Source organism: Gopherus evgoodei, chromosome 12, assembly GCF_007399415.2.
Source record: "Gopherus evgoodei ecotype Sinaloan lineage chromosome 12, rGopEvg1_v1.p, whole genome shotgun sequence".
NCBI classification, from domain to species: domain Eukaryota; kingdom Metazoa; phylum Chordata; order Testudines; family Testudinidae; genus Gopherus; species Gopherus evgoodei.
In genome coordinates, this window is record NC_044333.1 from 5392622 (window position 1) to 5415276 (window position 22655).

At 59.1% G+C, this 22655-nt stretch overlaps 1 protein-coding gene across 1 annotated transcript; it reads right to left on the reverse strand.

Annotated features, from left to right (window-relative positions):
- Positions 1-18714, reverse strand: LOC115660376 (SNF-related serine/threonine-protein kinase-like). The gene is made up of 6 exons (XM_030581739.1): positions 18645-18714; positions 14812-15441; positions 5925-6066; positions 5247-5459; positions 4320-4457; positions 1-3732 (listed from the first exon to the last, which is right to left on the reverse strand). The coding sequence occupies exons 2-6, from the start codon at positions 15398-15400 to the stop codon at positions 2583-2585; spliced, it is 2232 nt and encodes a 743-aa protein (XP_030437599.1). The 5' UTR covers positions 15401-15441; positions 18645-18714; the 3' UTR covers positions 1-2582.
- Positions 18715-22655: the final 3941 nt, after the last annotated feature.

Sequence of the window (22655 nt, forward strand, 5' to 3'; positions counted from 1 at the left end):
ACACCTTTGCCCTTCTAAGGGGAACCTCCTTCCTCAGCGCCCGGCCTCCCTGCTTGTTGGTCCTGCCTGAATTTGGGCTCTAACACCCTCAGAACAGGGAGTTTCTCTCCCCTGCCCAGCTCACCTTTGGGAACCTGAAAATAACCTTTGGTGAACAGCAGGGGGCGCTGGCACACATGGCCTGGCACGGCAGTTTCCTCAGAGGTTGGGCACCAACCAGCCTCTCATGAAATGCTGCACTGGGAATTTTTTTGATGTTTATTTTACAGGGAGTTCTGGCAAGCAGCAGTGATGTTTGGGCTCTGCTTAATATAACTAGGGTCGGTTCTTGGGGCAGAGTTGTTCTCTGGCAACTGGGGCTTGCGCCCAGCCTGCATGCTGTTTGTGACCACCTCTGCTCCAGGCCTGCTATGTAAAGTGAAAATAATCAAACTGCATTAAAACTATACCCAGACTCAGCATCACCCATATCTGCTCCAATAAGAAGCCAACTCGCAGAGACCTGGCATCTGTTACTGCTTGGCAGAAGGCAGCAGTATAAAACAGGACATTAATCCTGGTTGTTTCTCTCTCTGGCAGCCCAGCAAAGGAAACGGAGACGCCGTTTTGAAATCAAGAGCTTATTTTACTGGACTGACTTGCTTTGCTTCCCAATTGGACCCGATCCATTCAGTGCACATTATGCAGAACTCAGCAGTGAGCTCTGTCTTCAGACTCTATTCACAATTCATTTCTTGCCAGCAAGAAAACAAAGAGATAATAAATAGAAAGCTTATCGTTGCAGGGGTCTGGAGGGAACAGATTAGATTGTATACGTGTGTGCGTGTGCATGACATACATCCTCCCCCATGTCCCCAGAGCAGGAGCCACTTTGCAGACAGAGACGCTGTCGGCTGTGGCATGGTCACTCTGGCTCCAGGGTGGGTGAGTACGGGGACAGGAAACACTCCTGGGGCCATGCATAGCTGGGGCTGGAAGCGCGGTGTGGTGCCCCGGCGGGCAGGGGAGGGGGATATAGCAATCTCTATTTAAATTCCATTAAAATAGACTATTTTAAAAAATTATTTCTAATAGTTATAAAAACATCCCAGGCAGAGCCAGGTGGGTGCAGGCAGCAGCTGGCTGCCTGGGCACTGAGAGCCACCCGATGTGCCCCCAGGACCAGCCTCTGCCTGGCTGCCAGAGAAGGAAGAGGGTGCATTGAGGGCTGGCAGGCCTCCCCCAGCGAGGTGGGGCTTCGCCAGCCTTGTACGACCCCGTGTGCCCAGCGCACAGCATGCTGGCATCACTGCTACACACTGGCAGGTGTCTTGGGGTGCCGCCATTTGGGTTCCATCAGCACCTTCCTTCCTTTGCTCGCAGAGGCAGCCATGGGCTGACCCGGCTGAGGGCCCTAGAGCCAGTGGTGCACCGGGGAGGAGGCTGTGCATGGCACGAGCACGGCTCCTGCTGATCTCTGTGGCACTCTGTGCAGACCGTGCTGCCACCGAGGAGTCCCTGGTGCAGAGACTGGGGGAATATGGCTGTTTCCTGGGCTGCCGGGGCCAGTGGAGCAGGTTAGAGCAGCTCTGAGGTCACCCTAACTTGTGCCCCAATCACCGTGGCCCTCTCCAGGGTGTTGGACTGCCCTGCACGAACCCGGAGCCTCACCAGCATCTGGAGATGGCTCTGGGCCAGCTGGAGAGGCATTTCCCAGGGTGCTTTGCAGGCCCAGTGCATCCTTTCAGCCAGCAGGTGTGAAAGGGTCCTGGGGGCAGCTGAAGTCTGGCCCTGGGCTGCTTCTGGTGTGTGGCTGCAGTGGAGGGGAGGTTGGGTTCCTCCACAGAATAGGAGCATTGGCATCCGCTGTTAACCCTTTGGTAACTGGCCCAGATTCTGCCCAGCAGAGGCCGTCCCCAGGGAGAAGCAGTGCAGCTGGCCCTCGGTGCGTTCCCTTGGGGACCTGGGTGGCTGTGCTTCTTGGGATCCCACGTTCTATTCAGCCTCCTGGGCTCTGGCTTGGGAACAGAGAAGCATGGCTGCTGGCCCGTGCAGCTGCAACCACGCTGGTCTTTATGACAGGCCAGGGCTTCCAGGAGACCATGCAGCCATGCAGCTTAGCCCCTGTGCGGATCCCAGCCTGTGTCTGCCCTCTGCCAGCTGCTGATGTCGGACCTACCTTTGTGGGGGCTCAGGGGTCAGCACGAAGGCAGGAATTTTGCAGGAGCCCAATGCGCCGCTGCAGGGGGGAGCTGACAGAGCATCAGCAGCCATCCCGGGTGGGCGAGGGGGACACTCTCCGTGAGACCGGCCAGCCAGGTGGCTCCCGCCCGGCCAGCGCACTCTGTCGCCGTCTGAGGGCCCACATGCATGGCTATGGGAGGAACCGGGCGCTCAGCGTGCTCCCAAAGCAGGGCCCCGGGGCAAGGGAAGGGAGTGTGGGCAGGACTGGGTCTGAGTCCGGCCCGAGGGAGCCAGGAGAACAGCTGCTCTGTGGGAGCAAGAGACCGAGAACGGAAGCAGCATGTTGTTCCTTCGCCCTGCACCTGCCAGCAGCCCCTGGCCTGGGTCCATGCGCCGTCACTTTCCTGCCCGGGCCCCAACTAGATGACGTGGCAGCAGTTGAACTGCCCCAGGGACAGCAGGCTCTCCTTGGAGCTGGGCCGGATCTTGAAGGCCAGAGCCTTCTCACACAGCGGGAACTGCAGGAGCCTGTCCTTCAGGTGGGTGCTCTTGTTTTTAGCAGGGTCTAACTTGATCACGTTGTCGGCCGTGGTTTCGCCGCCGGCGGTGCTGTGCAGTGCAGTGCTCTCAGCTGGGTGCCTGTTGCAGGAGCCTGTCCCAGGGGGCCCGTCAAGTTTCCTGGACTTGTCTTCTGGAACTGACATCCCACTTGAAGTGGCCTGGAGGCTCCCAGAGCTCACGGCAGAGCCAGCGACGGGGCCCTCGCAGCTCCCTGGATACAGGGCCTTGCCCACTTGCCCCAGGCTGCCCCCATCCTCCATTTCTGTGGTGGTGGTGGTGGTGTCCTCCTCCGGCCCCGAGCTGCCTTCAGCCTGGCACCTCTGCAGACCCACTCCCCCACCCTCTTGGAGCTCTGGGTCCCCCTCTGCTGCCGGTGTCCCCGCACGGAGGGGGCTGGGGGCATGCTCCCCAACGCTCACGCTGAGGTTGTCCATGGCTTCCCGTGCTGCACCGTGGCTTGTCACCTCTCGGGGCTGACCCGTCTCGCTCCTGGGACTTGGCGCCCTCCTGAGAGGCGGCAGCTGCCAGCTGCTCCCCAGGCCCTGCTCTAAGAGGCCTGGCTTGGTGGCCCCAAAGCTCTTCTCCCCCTTACTGTGGGCCACAGTGCTGCGGCAGAACAACAGGGAGACCTTGGAGCTCTGGAAATCTCGCATTTGCTCTTGGTTTAGCGAGGAGCTTCTCCTTCCCATTGCACTGGCCTTCCCCTCCTCCTCCTCTTCCTCCTCCTCCTCCTCGCAGATCTGCTGCAGAGCCGGGGTGCTCTTGGCCATGGGGGCATCCGCCAGGGCGGGACTGAGCAGGGCTCGGACCAGCTGCTCATTTTCATGGGGCGTGTTGTCATCCCCCAGGGCAGAAAAAGAAATGGGTCTGCCATCTCTTTTCCCAGAATCCTCGGCGGCAGCCCGGGGCTGGGGGTTGGAGAAAGCTGCCAGTCTATCTGGCATCTCTGCAAAGGGTGAGAGGTCCCGGGTGTCGCCCATGGCGCTGAATGGGTCCGACAGGTTGGCGCTGAAAGAGAGGGGAGTGTGCCCAGGATCAGGCCCAGGCTGGGAGCTGCCAGCCGGGAGTAACTGCGGCAGGGGCACTAAGTGACTCTGGGCTACCCGCAGCATGGATCCAGAGCTGGGGCCGAAGAGCCCATCACTGTGGTAGCTGGGGTGGGACTGCGAGTGTGGCCGCTCAGGCTGAGGTGGTGCAGCAGGCCGGAGCCAGCGTCGGATCAGTACTACAGCTGCCCAGCCAGGCCTCCCAGGCCCTGGCACGATCCCCAGGGCCATGGACAGGAAAACCTGGGGGTCGGGTACCCCACACCCGGCTCTGTGCCAGGCCGGATGCCATCCCCCACAGACAGGAGTCTGGGAGAGTTTGGGCCCCAGTGAAGTGACACTAGAGTCAGTGTGGCCAGGATTTCATCCCACCTCCCTGGGCAGCTCCAGTGAAGGGCTGTGGTGCCATGCACAGCACTCTGCTGCCGGCGCCATGGGCCCCCCCGCACAGCACACCTGAGGGGACCCTTGCCGGCGGGTGGGGCCGGCTGTGCTTGTGGCCCCTGGTGCTGAGCTGTAGCCTGTCCCAGCCAGAGGGTGTGGGCTCACCCGTTCTGCACCTGCTGGGCCAGGTTGTAGACCAAGCTGAGCTTGTGGCTTTGCTTCTCCTGCTTCTCCCGGAGGATTCGCTCCGCCAGCAGGAAGTACGTGGCTGTGATGTGGTTGTAGCGATCGGCCTCCAGGGCCCTGGGGGGATGCAAGGCACAGGTGAGAGCTGCACCCCGAAGGAACCCAGCAGGCCCCAGCACAGGGCTCTGGGCGCACTCCAGCGCAGCGCTACCCAAGAGCAGCATGCTGGCTGCTCATGGTCTGGGGGACACCAGAGCACTGAGCTCCACGCCCTGGGCATGGCCCCACTGCCCCTGGGTCTGCAGAGAACTGCCTGTCCTGCCCTCCCCCTGCGCCCCCTCGGTCTGCTGGGAACCCCCTGCTCTGCCCCATCCCCTGCCCTGCTCCCTTAGTCTACAGAAAACAGCCTGCCTTCTGCCCCACCACTCTCCTGGCCTGTCCCCCGGCCTGCAGGGAACCCCCTGCCCTGCCCCATCCCTTGCCCTGCCCCCCCAGCCTGCAGAGAACCCCCTGCCCTGCCCCTCTCAGCCTGCAGGGAACCCCCTGCCCTGCCCCTCTCAGCCTGCAGGGAACCCCCTGGCTTGCCCCCCTGCCCAGAAGGAAATGCCTCTCACACCCGAAAGAGCAGCTGCCCTGCTTTCCCGGGGGAGGGGGGTATTGCTGGTGCCAGAGGACCTGCCCCTCTCTTTCACAGGGTCTCCATCGCTCTGCGCAAGGGCCGGGCTGGAGATAAGTCACTCAGCCAAGCCCTGTGCAGAGCTCCCTGCCCTCTGTCCACGAGGGATGGGGAGATGCCAGGCCCAGGACACCACACAGACAGGAGCCTGCCCAGAAATAGCCCAGCGGGAGATTGGTGCAGCGACTCTGCTGCCCGCCTCCCCCAACCCCTGCCCGGCAGGCACTCACTCCTGGATGACGTCCCGATCCGCTATGTTCCCACATGTCATGGCCTGGATGATGATGTCATGTTCCTCCTCGGACACCCGCTTGTGCGATGTCAGGGGCAGCAGGCAGCGGCTGGCTGGGGAGGGATCCACGCCCTGCAGCCAGGGGTGCGTCTCAATCTGCTCTAGGGAGGCCCGCTGCTTGGGATCCCGCTGCAGCATCCTGCCGATCAGACTATCAGAGAGTAGAGGGGGGCAGGGTCACAAGCTGGCCCAGGAGTGAACAGCCGGGAGACGCTGCCCCAGGCCCGCAGCAGCACCCGCAGCGGAGATGCACAGAGCCACAGGCTCTGAGGCCAGATGGGACCATCAAGTCTGAGCTGGAGAACCCACCCAGCGATCCCTATCTCCAGGCCTCTCCTGGAGACTGGGGGTCTTTCTCCAAGAGATGGAGAATGCACCACACCTCTGGGACAATTGTTCCACTGGTTCCCCGTCCTGGTAAAAATCTGCACCCTCCTTCCCTACTGAACCTGAGCCCTCAGATCTCCCTGGCACTGAGCTGGGCTGTGCAGGGGTGTGAGCAGCCAACCCCATGCCCCCCGCATGCCCTTGCAGACGGTGGCACCCGTCTGGCTGGGCCTCCGGAGCGCCGGGCAAGCCCGGAGAAGAGGGGGCGGAGGAGACTGGGGGTGCATACTCAGAACACTGTGAGGACACGTGGGGCGGGATGATGTAGCGGCAGTCCATGATCATGGTCAGCGTCTCGCTGTCATTGGCCTCCTGGAAGGGTGGCTGGCCGCACACCAGCATATACAGGATGACGCCCAGGCTCCAGACATCTGCAGAGAGAAGGACACAGAGAGCTCAGCCCACATCGGCATCGGGCCACAAGTGTCCAGCTGGGATGGGGCACGGGATCCAACAGGGGGGATGGAGCCAGTCACTGGGGCCGAGACGGCCCTGGCACACACGTTTCAAGGTCTGCTCCCCTGCAGCCACGGCCCCGTCTCCGCAGTACAAACAGGTGTGAACCAGGCAACCCCTGGGAGGCGGGAAGCTTCCCGGAGGCCTGGAGAGGTCTTAGGTCTGACCTGCACAGTTGAGTTGTGTGAGGAGCATGTGATGGGGCCAGTGAGGGGCTCCCTGCCCCGGCCCGTGGCCTGGTTTGAGCCTCTGTATTCTCAGCTCTGTCTCCCTCCAACCAGCACGCTGCTTGCGCCCCACACAGCGCCTGCTGCATTGTAAGATGTATTTGGGAGCCCTGGGCCACGACTGCGTGACCACGTGTCTCCGTCTTTGGCCTGGCCCTGCTGGCTTCCCAGTCCATCCGGCTCTGCAAGGACATTTCAGAGCACTTTGCAAAGTCACAGCTGGTCCCTTCAGTCAGCTGCATTTGAGCCAAGACTCGAGACCTGTATCCCCAATTTGCAGGCCCCCAGCTGGGCCAGCCATTTCCAAACTGATCTGAGTCTTCCTAGGAATAGAAAAGCATTTGGAAAATTAGCCCTTCAGCAGAGTTGCTGCTGCAGCCTTCATCCTAACCAGCTCATGCCAGGCTACGTGGGTGCCCCAGGAAATACCTGCAGCAGCCTGGTACACTGCTCCAGAGACCCCAAGGGGAAGAGCCAGGAAGTCCAGAATGAGTGGGCTTTGCAGTGGCATGGTGGTGCTGCTCACAGGGTAAAGCTGGTGCTGTCATTTTGATGCCATAAAAGAGGGAGCTACCCCAAGTGCAACTGACACTGCCTGAGTCTGCAGAGAGCCTGAGACCATCACTCTGACGGGGGGAGGGGGCGCCCTGAGTGTAACTGACACAGTGACGCTGCCTGGATCTGCAGAGAGCCTGAACCCATCACTCTGAGAGGGAGGAGCTGCCGTGAGTGTAACTGACTCAGTGACGTTGCCTGGGTCTGCAGAGAGCCTGAGTCCATCATTCTGAGAGGGGGGAGCTGCCCCGAGCGTAACTGACGCAGTGATGCTGCCTGGGTCTGCAGAGAGCCTGAGCCCATTGCTCTGAGAGGAGGGAGCTGCCCCGAGCGTAACTGACGCAGTGACACTGCCTGGGTCTGCAGAGAGCCTGAGCCCATCGCTCTGAGAGGGGGGAGCTGCCCCGAGCGTAACTGATGCAGTGATGCTGCCTGGGTCTGCAGAGAGCCTGAGCCCATGGCTCTGAGAGGGGGGAGCCGCCCCGAGTGTAACCGATGCAGTGATGCTGCCTGGGTCTGCAGAGAGCCTGAGTCCATCGCTCTGAGAGGGTGGAGCTGCCCCGAGTATAACTGACGCAGTGACACTGCCTAGGTCTGCAGAAAGCCTGAGCCCATCGCTCTGAGAGGGGGGAGCTGCCCCGAGTGTAACCGATGCAGTGACACTGCCTGGGTCTGCAGAGAGCCTGAGCCCATTGCTCTGAGAGGGGGGAGCTGCCCCGAGTGTAACCGACGCAATGATGCTGCCTGGGTCTGCAGAGAGCTGAGCCCATCGCTCTGAAAAGGGGGAGCTGCCCCGAGTGTAACCGACACAGTGACACTGCCTGGGTCTGCAGGGAGTCTGAGTCCATTGCTCTGAGAGCGGGGAGCTGCCCCAAGTGTTACCGACACAGTGATGCTGCTTGGGTCTGCAGAGAGCTGAGCCCATCGCTCTGAAAGGGGGGAGCTGCCCCGAGTGTAACCAACGCAGTGACACTGCCTGGGTCTGCAGAGAGCCTGAGCCCATTGCTCTGAGAGGGGGGAGCTGCCCCGAGTGTAACCGACGCAGTGATGCTGCCTGGGTCTGCAGAGAGCTGAGCCCATTGCTCTGAAAGGGGGGAGCTGCCCCGAGTGTAACCGACGCAGTGACACTGCCTGGGTCTGCAGAGAGCCTGAGCCCATTGCTCTGACGGGGGGAGCCGCCCCGAGTGTAACCGACACAGTGACACTGCCTGGGTCTGCAGAGAGCCTGAGCCCATTGCTCTGAGAGCGGGGAGCTGCCCTGAGTGTAACTGACGTAGTGGGTCTGCAGAGAGCTGAGCCCACCGTTCTGAAAGGGGGGAGCCGCCCCGAGTGTAACCGACACAGTGACACTGCCTGGGTCTGCAGAGAGCCTGAGCCCATTGCTCTGAGAGCGGGGAGCTGCCCTGAGTGTAACTGACGTAGTGGGTCTGCAGAGAGCTGAGCCCACCGCTCTGAAAGGGGGGAGCTGTCCCGAGTGTAACCGACGCAGTGACACTGCCTGTGTCTGCAGAGAGCCTGAGCCCATCGCTCTGAGAGTGGGGAGCTGCCCCGAGCGTAACCGATGCAGTGACACCTGTCTTTTCATTTCCATCCCACTCACATCACACATAAACACTGAAGAACCCCAGTGCCAGTGTGACACCAGGGGCCCCTTCCTGCCGCCTTTCACAAGGAGGACACTATGTCTTCCTACCCTTGGTTTGCTGGTTCTTGACCCCGTCCTGCTCTAGAACCCAGTTGGGATAAAGTGGGATGGAAGGACTGGGGAGGGGGGGAACCGGGGCAGGGATAGCAGGGGGCTGCAGGTGGGGATTGAGGAGCATCTCACAGAGCAGTGAGAGGAAAGCCTGCTGCATTTCACCTAACTGCATTGTGCCTGTCTCCAGCCAGCCTGTTTCAGTCCCATGACCCACCGCCCGCCGCCCCATGGACATGGACTATTACTGAATCCATCCCCAAGGGCTGCCTTGAGGCACAAGCGGGAAGGGCTGCGGGGGGGGGAGGAGTCAGAGTCCACCTCCAGCTGAAGCGATTACCAGTTATTTATAGCACGGGGCTGTCTCTCTTAGAGGATAGGGGCAGCTCAGCTGTCCAGGTGCTGGGACTTGAGCATCTGCTCATGCTCAGTGGGCCGAAGGCTTTGCTGAGCAGGGGTGCGCGTGTGCAGTGGGAACTGCTGGGGGAAGTCTCCAGGGAGCCGTGGGGCAGAGCAGCGTGTGTGCGCCCCACACAGCTGGGAAAAGGGATAAAGGAGCAGGGATTACGGGGGCCACAAAGCCGTGGTGCTGATACGTCAGCGCCTCTCAGGGCCTTAAGCTGCTCAGGCTCCCTGGGAAAGCGGATTGCGTCCCGGAGAGTGAGGGGGTGGGGGGACTGAGGCCTGGGGGGCCGGGGGGAAGGGCAGCAGCATCACACACAGACCAGGCCAGGCCCCCAGGGGAGAACAGGCTGGATCCTGGTACCCACTATTGGAGCACTGCTCAGGGGCATCTGTGCCACCCAGGCGCTGTTTGGTTCTGAGCCAGTCGGGGGTGTGGAAGGGGACTGTGAGGGGGACAGTGGGGCTGGAGGCTCTGTGGCAGTCGGGGGTGTGGGGGAGGCTGTGAGGGGGACAGTGGGGCTGGAGGCTCCGTGCCAGTCGGGTGGGGGGGGCTGTGAAGGGGACAGTGGGGCTCGAGGCTCCGTGCCAGTCGGGTGTGGGGGGGGCTGTAAAGGGGACAGTGGGGCTGTAGGCTCCGTGCCAGTCGGGTGGGGGGGGCTATGAGGGGGACAGTGGGGCTGGAGGCTCTGTGCCAGTCGGGGGTGGGGGGCTGTGAGGGGGACATTGGGGCTGGAGGCTCCATGCCAGTTGGGGGTGTGGAGTGCCGCACTGGACCCCAGAGGCTGTGCAGGAGCATGAGGGGCCCAAACCCATCCGTTGGGGAGCTGGCAGGGCTGTTGGGGACTGGCGCTTCCATTACCATTCAGGGTGCTCGGGCGGGGCAGGGGGTCATTCCTGGGCGATGCAGAGCTGGGGTGGGGGGCAGTGGCCTGGGGCTGGCTTGGGTGAAGAGGGGCTCTGTTTGTTCCCCCTATGGACACCAGCCTGGCCCCGTACCTGCGCCGGTCACAGAGACATGGAGACCACCAGAAGCTGGAGCTGCAGTTCTGTGCCAGGGCTCATCCCCCATTCATCCCTCCCGGCAGCACCGACTCCTGCCCCCCTCCCCACACGGCCACAGCCGGGGGATCCCTGTACATCAGCAGAGCTGGGGAAAGGCAGGGCCCAGCTAGGTCCACTGAGCTGTTGGGGCCTCACTGGGCTGGGCCAGCTGCCCAGCCAGGCTCCTTGGAACAGGAAAGGCCCTTCCTGCCATAACCCTCCAGGCTCCGCTCAGCACAGACTGTTCCCGAGTGCTTCCCCTGGCCCAGTGACCCCATCTCCGAGTGGCCCCATGGCCAGCTTCAGCAGACGTGCCGGGCTCTGCCCAGACCCTGCCCACACCCCCGTGCCACACAGAGACGGGGTCACTACCACAGGGATGGTGCAGAGACAGGACTGGAGGGGAGGGGGCAGTCAAGGCCAGGTCTTTTTGCAACACTAGGGATGCCCCTGCGACTGCAGGGCTTCAGTTCCAGGAGGCCAGAAGACTGGGCCAGGCTCTGCATTACTGCCAGCAAATGGGGGCCCTGGCCACAGGGCCCCACCTCGGGAGTGGTGAGAGGGTTGCCTTCCCCCCAGAGGCAGGGGAAGCAGCAGAGTCCCTCTGGCCGGGCACCCTAGCAACTTGGGTGTATTGACATGGGGGGTGGGGCCCGTTGTGTGACTCTTCCTGCTGGGGTGGGGCTGACGGTCCTCCCCCCCCCCAGCAGCGAGACTGGGCGTTACTAGCTGGTGAGGTGCCAGGGCAGCTTGCCCCTCTCGCAGCTGCTACCTGCTGCGTACAGCCTCCAGCAATGCAGGGATCTGGGCCGCAGGGGAGGAACCTGGCCCCAAGAAAGGCAGGAATCAGGGCTCGGAGTTAGCCCTCGGCAGGCAGGCAGCAAGCTCTCGCCCCAGCTGGCCACCTTGAGCCAGCCCCTGCGTCAGGGAAGCGACAGCCTGGAGGGGCCAATGCCCCCATGGGCACCGCAGCCTGGAGCAGGAGGGACATTGGGGCCTGGCTTGTGTCACAGCATGTGCGGGAGGGAAGCATCTCCCTCTGCGCCTTTTGGGTGCCACACGCCTCCCTGGGCCACCAGCGAGGGGGCTTAACCCTCCGAGTGCCAGCACAGCCTCCTCCACCCCAAGCCAGCCCCTCACTGGGCTCCACACACTAGCTGCTTGATTGGCCTTGGCTACAAACTGTCCCGCCCTGCCTCACCCCCCACTCCCTGCGCATTCCCCATATGCCACCTGCACGGCCAAGCCCCCTCCCGTCCTGTCCCTTCCCTGCATGGCCATGCTCTGCTCCCCACCACGGGGTGGGGCAAGTGCATGGTGAGCTCCAGCCCTGACCCTCTCCCTTGCAGCCCAGGCCCAGCCCCCTCAACCTTTCCATTGAGTGGAGGGGCAAGGAGGGCCTGTCACCTCAGCCTCAGCTCAGCTCCACCTGACCCTCCCCACCCCAGCGCAGGTTCTACGGGCACTCCAGCTACTCTGCCGTGGCTCTTTGGCACAATGGGCCCCGCTGGGGAGGCACCCGGCCGGTGTCACACTGCACTGTCCTCTTTTGGGCTGCTTTGTCCCTGGCCAGTAAGGGGCCAAAGCTGGACGCGGTGGAAGATGGGGGGCGAGGGTGCAAACACCATTTCCAAGAGTGCCCTGCTCAGTTCCCACCAGCGTGATCCAGGTGCAAGGTCAGGCCGGTGGGGACGGGCGGCACCCTCTTGGAAACGGCATCCCCCATGTATATGAGGTCGCACTGGGGGCGGGGTCACAGTGGGAGGTGGGGGCCACGCAGTTCCCGGAAACGCCCGCATGTCTGGTGTTCCGGGCACAAGGCCGCAGCCAACCTAGGCACTCGCCATCTCTTCAGCCCATCCGCCACTCCCCATTGAAGAGTCCAAGGGCTCGCCCCCTGGTCTTCATGTGCTCTACCGCCAGGAGGAAACAGAGCTTCCTCAAGGGCCAGCCCCAAGCTGTGGAACGAGTTCCCCCAGGGCCATCCCAGACCTCCCTCTCCCAGTGCTGCTCTGATATCAGCCCAGACACACACAAACAAACCTCTCAGAGCCCGCACAGCTCTACCCTCTACCCTGGTAGAGAGAACGAGCCCCAAGTCACTTAATGCAGGATTGGAGAGCATTCAGATACCACGGGATAAGAGCCTTTGTAGAACTGAACAGAGTGGGCCTCAAAGCCACATGCCCCTCTGCGTTCCCCCAGATCGCCCCCCCCATAGTTAACAGCACCTGGCCAGGCTGCACCCCATGGCGCTTGGGTTCCCTGCATGGCTTTGTGCCAGGGCAGCATGGGCGAAACACATGGGCGCTCCCCCTCCACGCACATATCTGCGGTCATCTCCATACTCTGCCAGCAGTGATTTTATGTTTTCTTCCAGACAGCTGATAAAGGTATAGAGCAGCACCAGCCCAAGAACAGATCTCTGGGAGACCCAGTCACAGTTATGTTTTCAGATCTATCACTTAGCCAGTTTTTAGTCCATTTACCATGGGATACACTTATTTTGAAGAGTGCTAATTTTTTAATCATGTGGAACTAAGTCAAATGCTTTACAGAAGCCCATTCAGTTATATCCACACAGTTATTGTATCAACCAAACTTGTGATCTCATCAAGAAGCAAAAACGTCAACTTGGTTTGGCAAGACCTAGCCTCCATAAAACCACATTGACTGGCATTAGTTATGCTGCCATTCTTTACAGATTGGATCCCATATCAGCCTCCTCATGATTTCGCCAGGGATCAGAGTCAGGCTAACTGAACTGTAGTTTCCCGGATCACCATATTTACCCTTTTTAAACATCAGCACAATAGCAGCTTTTCTCCAGCCCTCTGAAACTTCCCCAGCATTCCAAGTTTGGTGAAAGTGAACATCACTGTCCCAGACAGCTTTTCAGCTAATGCTTTTTATATTTTTAGGTGCAAGTTATCTGGTCTTGCAGGTTTTAAAGGTTTTACTTTAGCAGCTGCTGTGAAATATCCTCCTTAGTTACTACTATAATAAAAAAAGAATTTCATTACCTCTGTGAGCCATAAATACATCACCCAGCTTCTTCCCAAATACAGAACACAAATATGTTCTGAACACTCTTGCTTTGTCTGCATCATTATTGACAATTGTACCATCCCCACCTACTATTGGACCAAGACCACTACCAGGAATTCTGTTGTTCCTGATCTAGTAAACATTTCCTTTTTATTGTCCTTAACCTACTGGCCACAGATTTTTCATTGATACTTTTAGCTTCCTTTTTCAATTGTCTGCATTTCATAACTGCTGATTTATAGTAATTGCATCAACTTTCCCCATATATATTATTATTGCTGCTTTCACCTTCCCTTTTAATCTGTTTTTTTGTTTTTGTTTTTAATCTGAAGAAGTCTTCTTTCATGATTTTGGGATTGTGGTTTTTTTAGGCATCTAGTAAACTATTTAACAGCTCCCAATTACTGTTCATGTTCTATTCCAATTTTTCTTCTCACTCAGTTTTGCTCATGATTATTTTCAGTTTGTGGAAACTGGCCATTTCAATCACTAAGTACATACATTCCTGGAGAGGACTATTTTCTGCTTGAACATAAAGGATTAAATTAGATCATAATCATTTGCACCTAGACAACTGCTAATTTTTAATTTAGTGATCAATTCTTTACCTGTCAGAATGAAGTCAGATACAGAACCATCCCAAGTTGGTTGCAATACTTTTTGAGTCTGAAAATGATCAGCTATAATTTTTTGAAACTCCCAGGAGTCCCAATTATCATTCATATTTGCATATTCAAATATCTCCTCCCACTCTGTTTTGCTCATGATTGTTTTCGGTTTTGGGAAGTTGGCCCTTTTAAAGAACTACGTACATATATACACCTGGATGGGACTACATTCAGTCTGCACCTAGCCTATAACATTAAGTCATGATCGGTTACACCTAGACAACCATCAAATTTAATTCTCTGCTCAATTCATCTGTATGAGGAATGACCCCAAGTTGGTCGTAAGAATTCTTGAGCTACAAAGTCATGTATAATTTTTAGAACCTCCAAGGATATCTTACTAGTGGCAGCATGAAAGCTCCAGCATGTCTCCCCCTCCACAGACAAAGAAATCCTCCTCCCCGCCCGACAACACTGTCTTTCTTTCTACGCATTAGGGATGGCTGTTTAAGCAGCTGCTCATCCTGCTCCCTTGTCCGACTGGTCTCTATAAAAGACACCACCCAGTATCCTGCCTTGTGACACGTCATTAATACGCTGACCCAGTTAATACTCCTGCCCCTCTGAACTCAGCTGTCGGTCACTAGTGTAGGGGGCAGGATCTGTGATGTCCAGGCCACGCCCCTTCTGCTCACTCTGTCCTCCCTGACCAGAGTGCATCCAGTGACATTAACATCCCTGTCGTGTGACTCCTCCCACAGAGCTGAGTGACACCAATCACAGCCAATCTCTAATTCCTCCCTTGTTGCCCATGCTATATTAGCCTCTGCATACCTCAGGCATCCCCAGTGGGACAGCTGCCCCCGTCTCGCAGGGGCATCGGGAGGGGATGTCCATAAACGTGGGCGAGACGCTCAGGTCCCAGGCTGACCAGAGCCTTATGCACACATTGGTAATGAGAATGTGGGACCTGTCCCTAGTCTCCCATCACCAACCCTCACAGACATGCCAGCTCAGCGCTCCGGGCTGCGCCAGCCTCACCCAAGCAACCCGATGGGAGCCAGAACCCTGGTGACGTACCTACGGCTGGGGCATCGTACTCATCCCCCAGCAGGATCTCGGGTGCCGAGTAGGCCAGTGAGCCGCAGCTCGTGGTGAGCATCTTGCCGGGCTGGAAGCGGTTGCTGAAGCCGAAGTCGGTGAGCTTGACCACGCCCTGCTCCCGGAAGAAGACCACGTTCTCGGGCTTGAGGTCGCGGTGCACCACGTGCAGCTTGTGGCAGTAGGAGATGGCGTGGACGATCTGGGCGAAGTAGTGCTTGGCGCGCCCCTCGGCCAGCCCACCTTCGTGCCGCATGATGTGGTCAAACATGTCGCCGCCGTCCCCCAGCTCCAGGATGAGGTAGAGCTTGGAGTGGGTGTCGATGACCTCATAGAGCCGCACCACATTGGGGTGCTGCACCAGCTTCATGCAGCGCACCTCCTGCAGCAGCTGCCCCGCGGCGCTCATGTCCAGCTTGCTCTTGTCGATCACCTTCACCGCCACCTTCTCCCCCGTGAAGACATGCCGCGCCAGCTTGACCACGGCGAAGTGGCCCTTGCCCAGCGTGCGCTCCAGGTCGTACAGGCCGGCGATCTTCCCTTCGTAGCAGCCCCTGGCCCCTGCCATGGCTGCACCGGAGCGTCACAAGGGGCCGGGCATCAGGGAGGCTGGGCACAACAGAGAAGCCACTCAGCACAGGGGGCACCAGCCACACTCCCTGCCCAAACACCCCACTGAGCACGGCAGCTATCCCATTCCCCAGACATCCCCCTGAGCACATGGGGAACCCTGACCTTGTCAGCCCCACACCCATCCATGTGCGCAGCCCTTTGCCCCTAGAGTGCCCCGAGCAAAGGGACCGCACCCCCTTGGCCTACATTTGCACAGATGGAGCCTAACTCTCCTTCACAGAGATCCTGGCTCTCACACACGCCACGTGTTGCTGACTCTCACAGTGCAAGGAGCTGCCCAGGGCCATAGGAACACCCATACTGGGTCAGACCAAAGGTCCATTTAGCTCAGTATCCTGTCTACCGAGAGTGACTAACTCCAGGTGCCCCAGAGGGAATGAACTGAACAGGGAATCATCAAGTGATCCATCCTCCGTCGCCCAGTCCCAGTATCTGGCAAACAGAGGTTTAGGGACTCCTAGAGTATGGGGTTGTGTCCCAGACCATCTTGGCTAATAGCCATTGCTGGATCTGTCCTCAATGACCTGATCTAATTCTTATTTGAAACTTTTTTTCATACTTCTGACTTTCACAACATCCCCTGGCAATGAGTTCCACAGGTTGACTGTATGATGTGTGCTCATGCCCATGGCCTGTGCAGGATGGCATGTGGCCAGGTGCCCCCATGCCTCTGGCACTGGGCTGCTGCCCAGCTCAGACCATACCTGAGCTCTTGCTCTGGGTTCCCACGGGGGTCACACCTTGACCCCCAGAGCCTGGGGCCGCCTCTCCCCTCTGGGCTGAGCCTATAACTGCTCCAAGCTTCCCAGCCAGTAATCTGTACACGTAGCCACGCTGGACAGAGTTTCCAGCAGCCGCACGGCACGTCGGCCCAGAGGCTCCCCCAGCCAAGCCAAGGGGCAGCCGCAGACCCCCCATGGGGCATTACTGATCTACGTGAGCCACAGTGCTGGCCAGGTGCCACTGGGGGAGGGGTGTGTGCACACAAGAAGCTTCCCCCCCCTTGCAGGTGCCAATGGAGTGGGGTGTTTAAAGGCGTTCCCCTATCCAGACTGCTCCAGCTGCAGCCCACGAGGCCAGCAGGCTGTCCCAGGGGGCAGGGGCCCAGACCGCGTGGTTCTGATTCCTGGTCACACCGGGGAGGGTTGGGGGCTTTCAATATTTTCCCAAAACAAACCGCTGGCACGAGCAACCTTTGGCAGCAGAGGGGCAGGGGATGGCAGCTCTGCCACTGCCCCTCACTGCCGACCTGCAGCTCCCCTACTGCCCTGGCACTGCCCACCCTCCCCCAGCTCTACCTACAGTCCTAGCTCTTTGGATCCCCCTAATTCCACCCCAACTATTCTCAATCCTAGCACCCCCCGTCAATGCCCCTCAATTCTGACCTGCAGCCCCCCTATTACTCCAGGCATTGCCCTCATGTACGCTCACAGCTCTGCTGACACCCCCCAGCCCTGCCAGGCCCCTCGGTGTGCAGGCCAGCGAGGTGTTTTCAGACTTAGGGCTAAAGGCACTGAGCACCTCGGTGCCAGACAGGTCACGCCAGGCTGCCAACAGCAAGAGCTGGTATCACAGAATATCAGGGTTGGAAGGGACCTCAGGAGGTCATCTAGTCCCAACCCCTGCTCAAAGCAGGACCAACACCAACTACATCATCCCAGCCAGGGCTTTCATAGCGTCATACCAAGTAGGGTGTGTTCACAGGGCGAGGGCCTACGCCTGGAAGCCAGTGGTTAGCAGGTGGGGGATGTGGCCAGTTGCATGGTACCCAGAGTCATCCACACCACAGCTGTTGTCAATGACCATCACCTGGGCACAGCCTGGGTCACTTGGGGCTCTGGGGTCACTGGGAGATGAAGGGGAGTGAGCCCAGCACAGGGGAACCCCACAGACAGAGGGGAGGGGGCTGTGGAAATCCCTCGCTGCCCTGGGGCTCTGACTGCCCCTGGCATCACAGCTGCGTGTTAGGGAACTGGGGTTCCCCAGGAGGGAGAGGCATCGTCTGGGGGCCGTGCCCCGGGAACACTGTGTGCGGTAGGGCCTGCCACCACTGAGACACTAATGCAGAACAAGCACAGCTCCTTGGGCTGGCAGCGTGCCCATGTTTGGCTGGCGGGCTCCTTGTGTGCAATGTGCTGGTACACACGGCACACGCTGCTGGGAGGGGGACTTCCTGGCATCCGCCAGCTGATTTCCGTCTCCAGCACTGGCTGCAGTGCTGCTCCCCCATCACAGGAATGAGGCTGGGTTCTCCTCCTGGGAGGGCAAGGGCACAGCACCCTCTGGGGCAGGCTGAGCGCCAGGCTGGGCCCAGTGCATGGCACAAGCATAGCCAGGCTGGGTCAGGACTTGGGCAAGGGCCTTGCCTGGAAAGCCAGGGTCCTGGGTGGGGGGCAGTGATTCTGTGGGGGGTGCGCCTCTCTCTGAGCAAGTGCCCAGCCAGCCCCGCAGCACGACAGGGCTCCCGGACACTGCCACACACGCAGAGCACGGCCCCAAGAGCCGGGCTCCCAGCCTTGCCTTCCCCGCCTCGCTTCCCCATGGAGCAGGCTCCATTCCTGCGCTTCCTGCTCTGCAGGCCGGGCAGCCTGGCAGGGAGCCCCAGCCGTGCCATGCCCCCCCGGCTGCAGAGAACCCCGGCCGTGCCATGCCCCCCCTCGGCCGTGCCATGTCCCCCTGGCTGCACGAAGCCCCGGCCGTGCCATGTCCCCCCCCCCGGCCGTGCCATGTCCCCCCCCCCGGCCGTGCCATGTCCCCCTGGCTGCACGAAGCCCCGGCCGTGCCATGTCCCCCCCCCCCCGGCCGTGCCATGTCCCCCTGGCTGCACGAAGCCCCGGCCGTGCCGTGCCGTGCCATGCCCCCCCCCGGTCGTGCCATGTCCCCCTGGCTGCACGAAGCCCCGGCCGTGCCATGCCCCCCCCCGCCTGGCAGGAAGCTCCGGCCGTGCCATGTCCCCCGGGGTGCATGGAGCCCCGGCTGCGCTATGCCCCCCGCCTGCGCACGGGCTGCAGGGAGCAGGGCTATAAATAGCAGCCGCGCAGAGCCCCAGGGCCGCGCAGCGCAGATCGGCGCGCAGCAGCAGGCGAGCCCGCGCAGGTCCCAGCGCACTGGGCAGAGCAGCACCCCCGCGCCAGACCCCCCCGGGGCCCAGGCCGCGCCGCCCGCAGCCCCCGACTCACACGGCTCCCAGCAGCGGCTCTGGGCAGGGTCCCCGGCTGACGTCGGGCGCCGGGCGGGCGGGGCTGCGCGCACAGGCCGGGCTGGAGCCGGGCGCTCTGCGGGAGGCGGCGGCGGAGTCCCGGGCTGGGCAGGGCTGAGCCCGCCCCTGCCGCGGAGCTGCGCAGAGCAGGGGGCAGGTGATTTGTCCCGCTGCGCCTGGCGCTGCATGGACCCGCGCAGCGCCCCCAGGCCCGGGGGCCGCCGCCAAGGGCTCGGATCGCCCCCCAGGGACAGGCAGTTCCTGAGTGACACTAACCTTCGCGTTCACTGAGCAGGAGCCCCCGGGCTCCCAGGCTCCTGGATGCCAGGCAGACAGCCCAGAGAGCAAGGGGCCAGGAGTCTGGAGAGTCTCAGGCACTAGGAGCCCAGGCCAGGACTTTCAGCCTCCCAGCTCCATGCCAGGAAGCCCTGAGAGGCCTCAAGATTTCTTGACTCCCTGCTGCAGAGCCAGGAACTGAACCCCAGCTAGAGTTGGGAGTCCCTGGGCTTCCGTCTCCCTGCTGCAGAGCTGGGCACCTGGAAGTCTTGAGAGTCCAGGCTCCAGGTAGGGCTCCCAGGGTTTCTAGGCTCACAGCTTCACAGCCAGGAACGGGGAAAGAGTGGGGCTGCCCCGGAGCCAAGGCCCCTAGAATCTTGCAGTCCCTGGCTCTGGGGCAGATGATGCCGCGGGGCTCCCCTGCAGCCAGCCAGGTTCCATTGGGATCCTGCCTGGGAGTCAGAAAAAGTTCATTGAACCCAACTTCTTTTTGTGAGAAATGTTGGGTTGGACAAGCCAGCGTTCTCCAGCCAGAATCTGTTCAATCAGAAAATCTCCAAGCAGCTGGAGCTGACTGGTCCAGACAAGGACAAGCACCGCAAACTAGACCAGGGATTGGCAAACTTTCAGGAGTAGTGTGCCGTCTTCATTTAGTCACTCTCATTTAAGGTTTTGCATGCCAGCAATACATTTTAACGTTTTTAGAAGGTCTCTTTCTATAAGTCTATATTATATAACTAAACTATTGTTGTATGTAAAGTAAACAAGGTTTTAAAATGTTGAAGAAGCTTCATTTAAAATTAAATTAAAATGCAGAGCCCCCCAGACCGGTGGCCAGGACCCGAGCAGTGTCAGTGTGCCACTGAAAATCAGCCATAGGTTGCCGACCCCTGAACTAGACTGAAATGGCTGAAATGCCACAAGCACTTCTGTGCTCAGAAGAATCAAGTGGAAAATTGGGGCTTTTGTATGTGGCGGATGAGGGACTGACACACAATGCGATAGACCGTTCCAGCCACAGGCCTCTTCCAAGGAGACAAATAGCACCGTCCATCTGGGGATGGTTTTGAAGGGTGTGGATACCGTCCTGGAGAACATCACTTGGAAATCAACCCTGGGGTGAAACTGCTACAAAAACCACCTGGCAGAGTAGTGATTCCTTTGAAGAAGAAATGTAAAACATATTGACAAGGAGTTTTAAAGAAGGTTACACACCAACAGACAGGAACAGCAATATGGTAGCTATTAAAAACCAGGTCTCTTCTGTGTTCATATTGACTCCTTCCACCTCTGCAAAGCTCTCCAGTGTTCCATTATCCCTTACCAACAGATGAAGAGATCCAGCCCAGATTCACAAAGTTAAGATGTGTTCTGGTTTAGGTGCCAAAGGGGGTTTCAGGCAGGTAAAACTTGCTGAAGAAAGCTCGGGTGACTCTGGGCTTGTTCTGGCAGGCAGAGATGACTGCAGATGCTATTTGGCTTTTCTCTTTCCCAGAAATGTGCCTGAGATGTCACCATGCAGCACTAATGGGACTAGAGGGGTTGGTGTATTTGCACTTGAGCATTTGGTTGTGCAGATGCTCCTGATCATGGTCCTAACCTGATACAACAGAGTGCCCTATGTGAATCCCACACCGAATAAGAAACACGTGAGACTGCCTGGCAGCTGTGCTGTGTATCGGACTCCTGCCAGGAGAGGGAAAAGTTGAGCAGTTCTGGGTGTGCCCTGTGCAAACAACGTCCAAGACACACACAGCTCTGGGGGATTTGCTAATGATCTGTCCGAGTTCCTGACACACCTCCCTGCTCAGGGAATCCACAAGGAGACTGATCAATGAAAATGCTAGATGATGTTGGGAATTTCGAACAGCTCCAAAAGGTAGTGATTAGTCAACTGGTCCTGCAAGAGTATGATGCAAAGGAACCTGTAACTATCACGTGGGATGCAGTGAACATGGATTGGGAGCAGCGTTATTACAAGATGGCCAGTCTGTAGCCTTTGCAACTAGGACACTGTTTGTACCAGAGCCAAACTGTGCTTACACAGACAAGGAAAGCCTCACACAGACAAGGAAAGCCTAGCCATTGGTTTTGTATGTGATCTAAGCCATGTGGGCACAGGCCGCAGACCTGTGGAGAACAGCTTTTGGAAGATGTTATCAGCTCCGGAACATCTGCCAAAGCACGTCATAGAATCACAGAATATCAGGGTTGGAAGGGACCTCAGGAGGTCATCTAGTCCCACCCCCTGCTCAATCCAAACCATCGCATGCGTGCACCATACAAATGGGCTCTGTGATGGTCGGGGCAGACTGTCCATCTGGGGCAGCAGGAACATAACAGACAATGGTGCTGACCAGGGCTGGCTCCAGGCACCAGCTCAGCAAGCATGTGCTTGGGGCAGCCAAGGGAAAGAGGCACCTCGGGCTCTTCAGTGGCAATTCGGCGGCAGGTCCCTTGGTCCCTCTCGGCCGCTGAAGAAGAAAGCGGCACAGTGGAGCTGCTGCTGATCACGATTGCGGCTCCCCCCCCCCGCCCTCTGCCGCTTGGGGCGGCAAAAACCCTGGAGCCGGCCCTGGTGCTGACTCCCTTGAATATGAAATCCTCCCAATACACCAAGAGGAGAAATTTCCTCAGGAATCTGAACACCGCGGCCACGTAGAATTTCCTTCACACGACAGCCCAGGGGCTTCTGCAGACACAGAGACCTGTCTGCAGCCAGTGCACTTCCAGCAAGTCACTGGGCCAGGATGGCACTACAAGAACGAAGAGAAGCCACTTAGTCCTGTATTCCTGAATATTGGTCACGCAGAGAACTCGGAGCAGCAAATGGTGCCCCCTAGAAAGGCAGTAGGGTCAAAATGCCTAAAGACGCAGGCGCTGACTTTTGGTTTTGCCGGTGGGTATTTTCCACCTTTCAGTTTCACTGTGCGCTGCGTACAAACAGCGCCGGTTTCTTTCTTTATTTTTTTGGTGGGTGCTTGAGCCCCGGAGCACCCACAGAGTCGGCGCCGATGCCTAAAGACATGCATCCCAAAATGCTCACCCCAGCCGTAGGTGTACGAAGCAAAGCCAGGGAAAACCCTGTATTGGCCCAACATGAGCCGTGAGGTGAAAGACTTCATAAGCCAGTACAGTCTCAGCAATGAATTCCTTGCAAATCAGCAAACGGAATTACTCGTGGTGCACGAAATATCCGATCGAGCCAGGCGTGGGCTGCTGTACAGGGGGAGATCACGTCTCCCTGGTGACAGCTGATCGCTATTTGGGTTATTGGGAAACAGGTCCCTTCTGCTATACACAGCAGCGTCCTGCTGCACAGCTGCGCTTGCCTAATGTGGCACTCCCGAGGCTGTTTGCCTGTTGGGAACGTGCACAGTTTGTAGCCTCAGCAGAACGGAATAGATCATGCGCTCCCTGCGTCTCAGCCAGTCTAATGGCAAAGCAGGAGTGGCTCTCATAAAAAGGCATGATAGAGACCCCTGGAGAGCATTACCGGACTGCAGAAATACCCGCATAGCAGGCCCGGGCCTGCTCTGTGCAGCGCCTCATGTCACGTGGCACACGCACTGCACTGCCTACCCTCACTGCACAGCAGCTGCAGGAACAGCAGCCGAACAACTCAAACCACGGTGACAGCAAACCACATCCTGCTGTGAGAGAGGCGCCAGAGAACCCCTGGGACAGCTGATGGCAGCCACTCAGCTACGGCCAG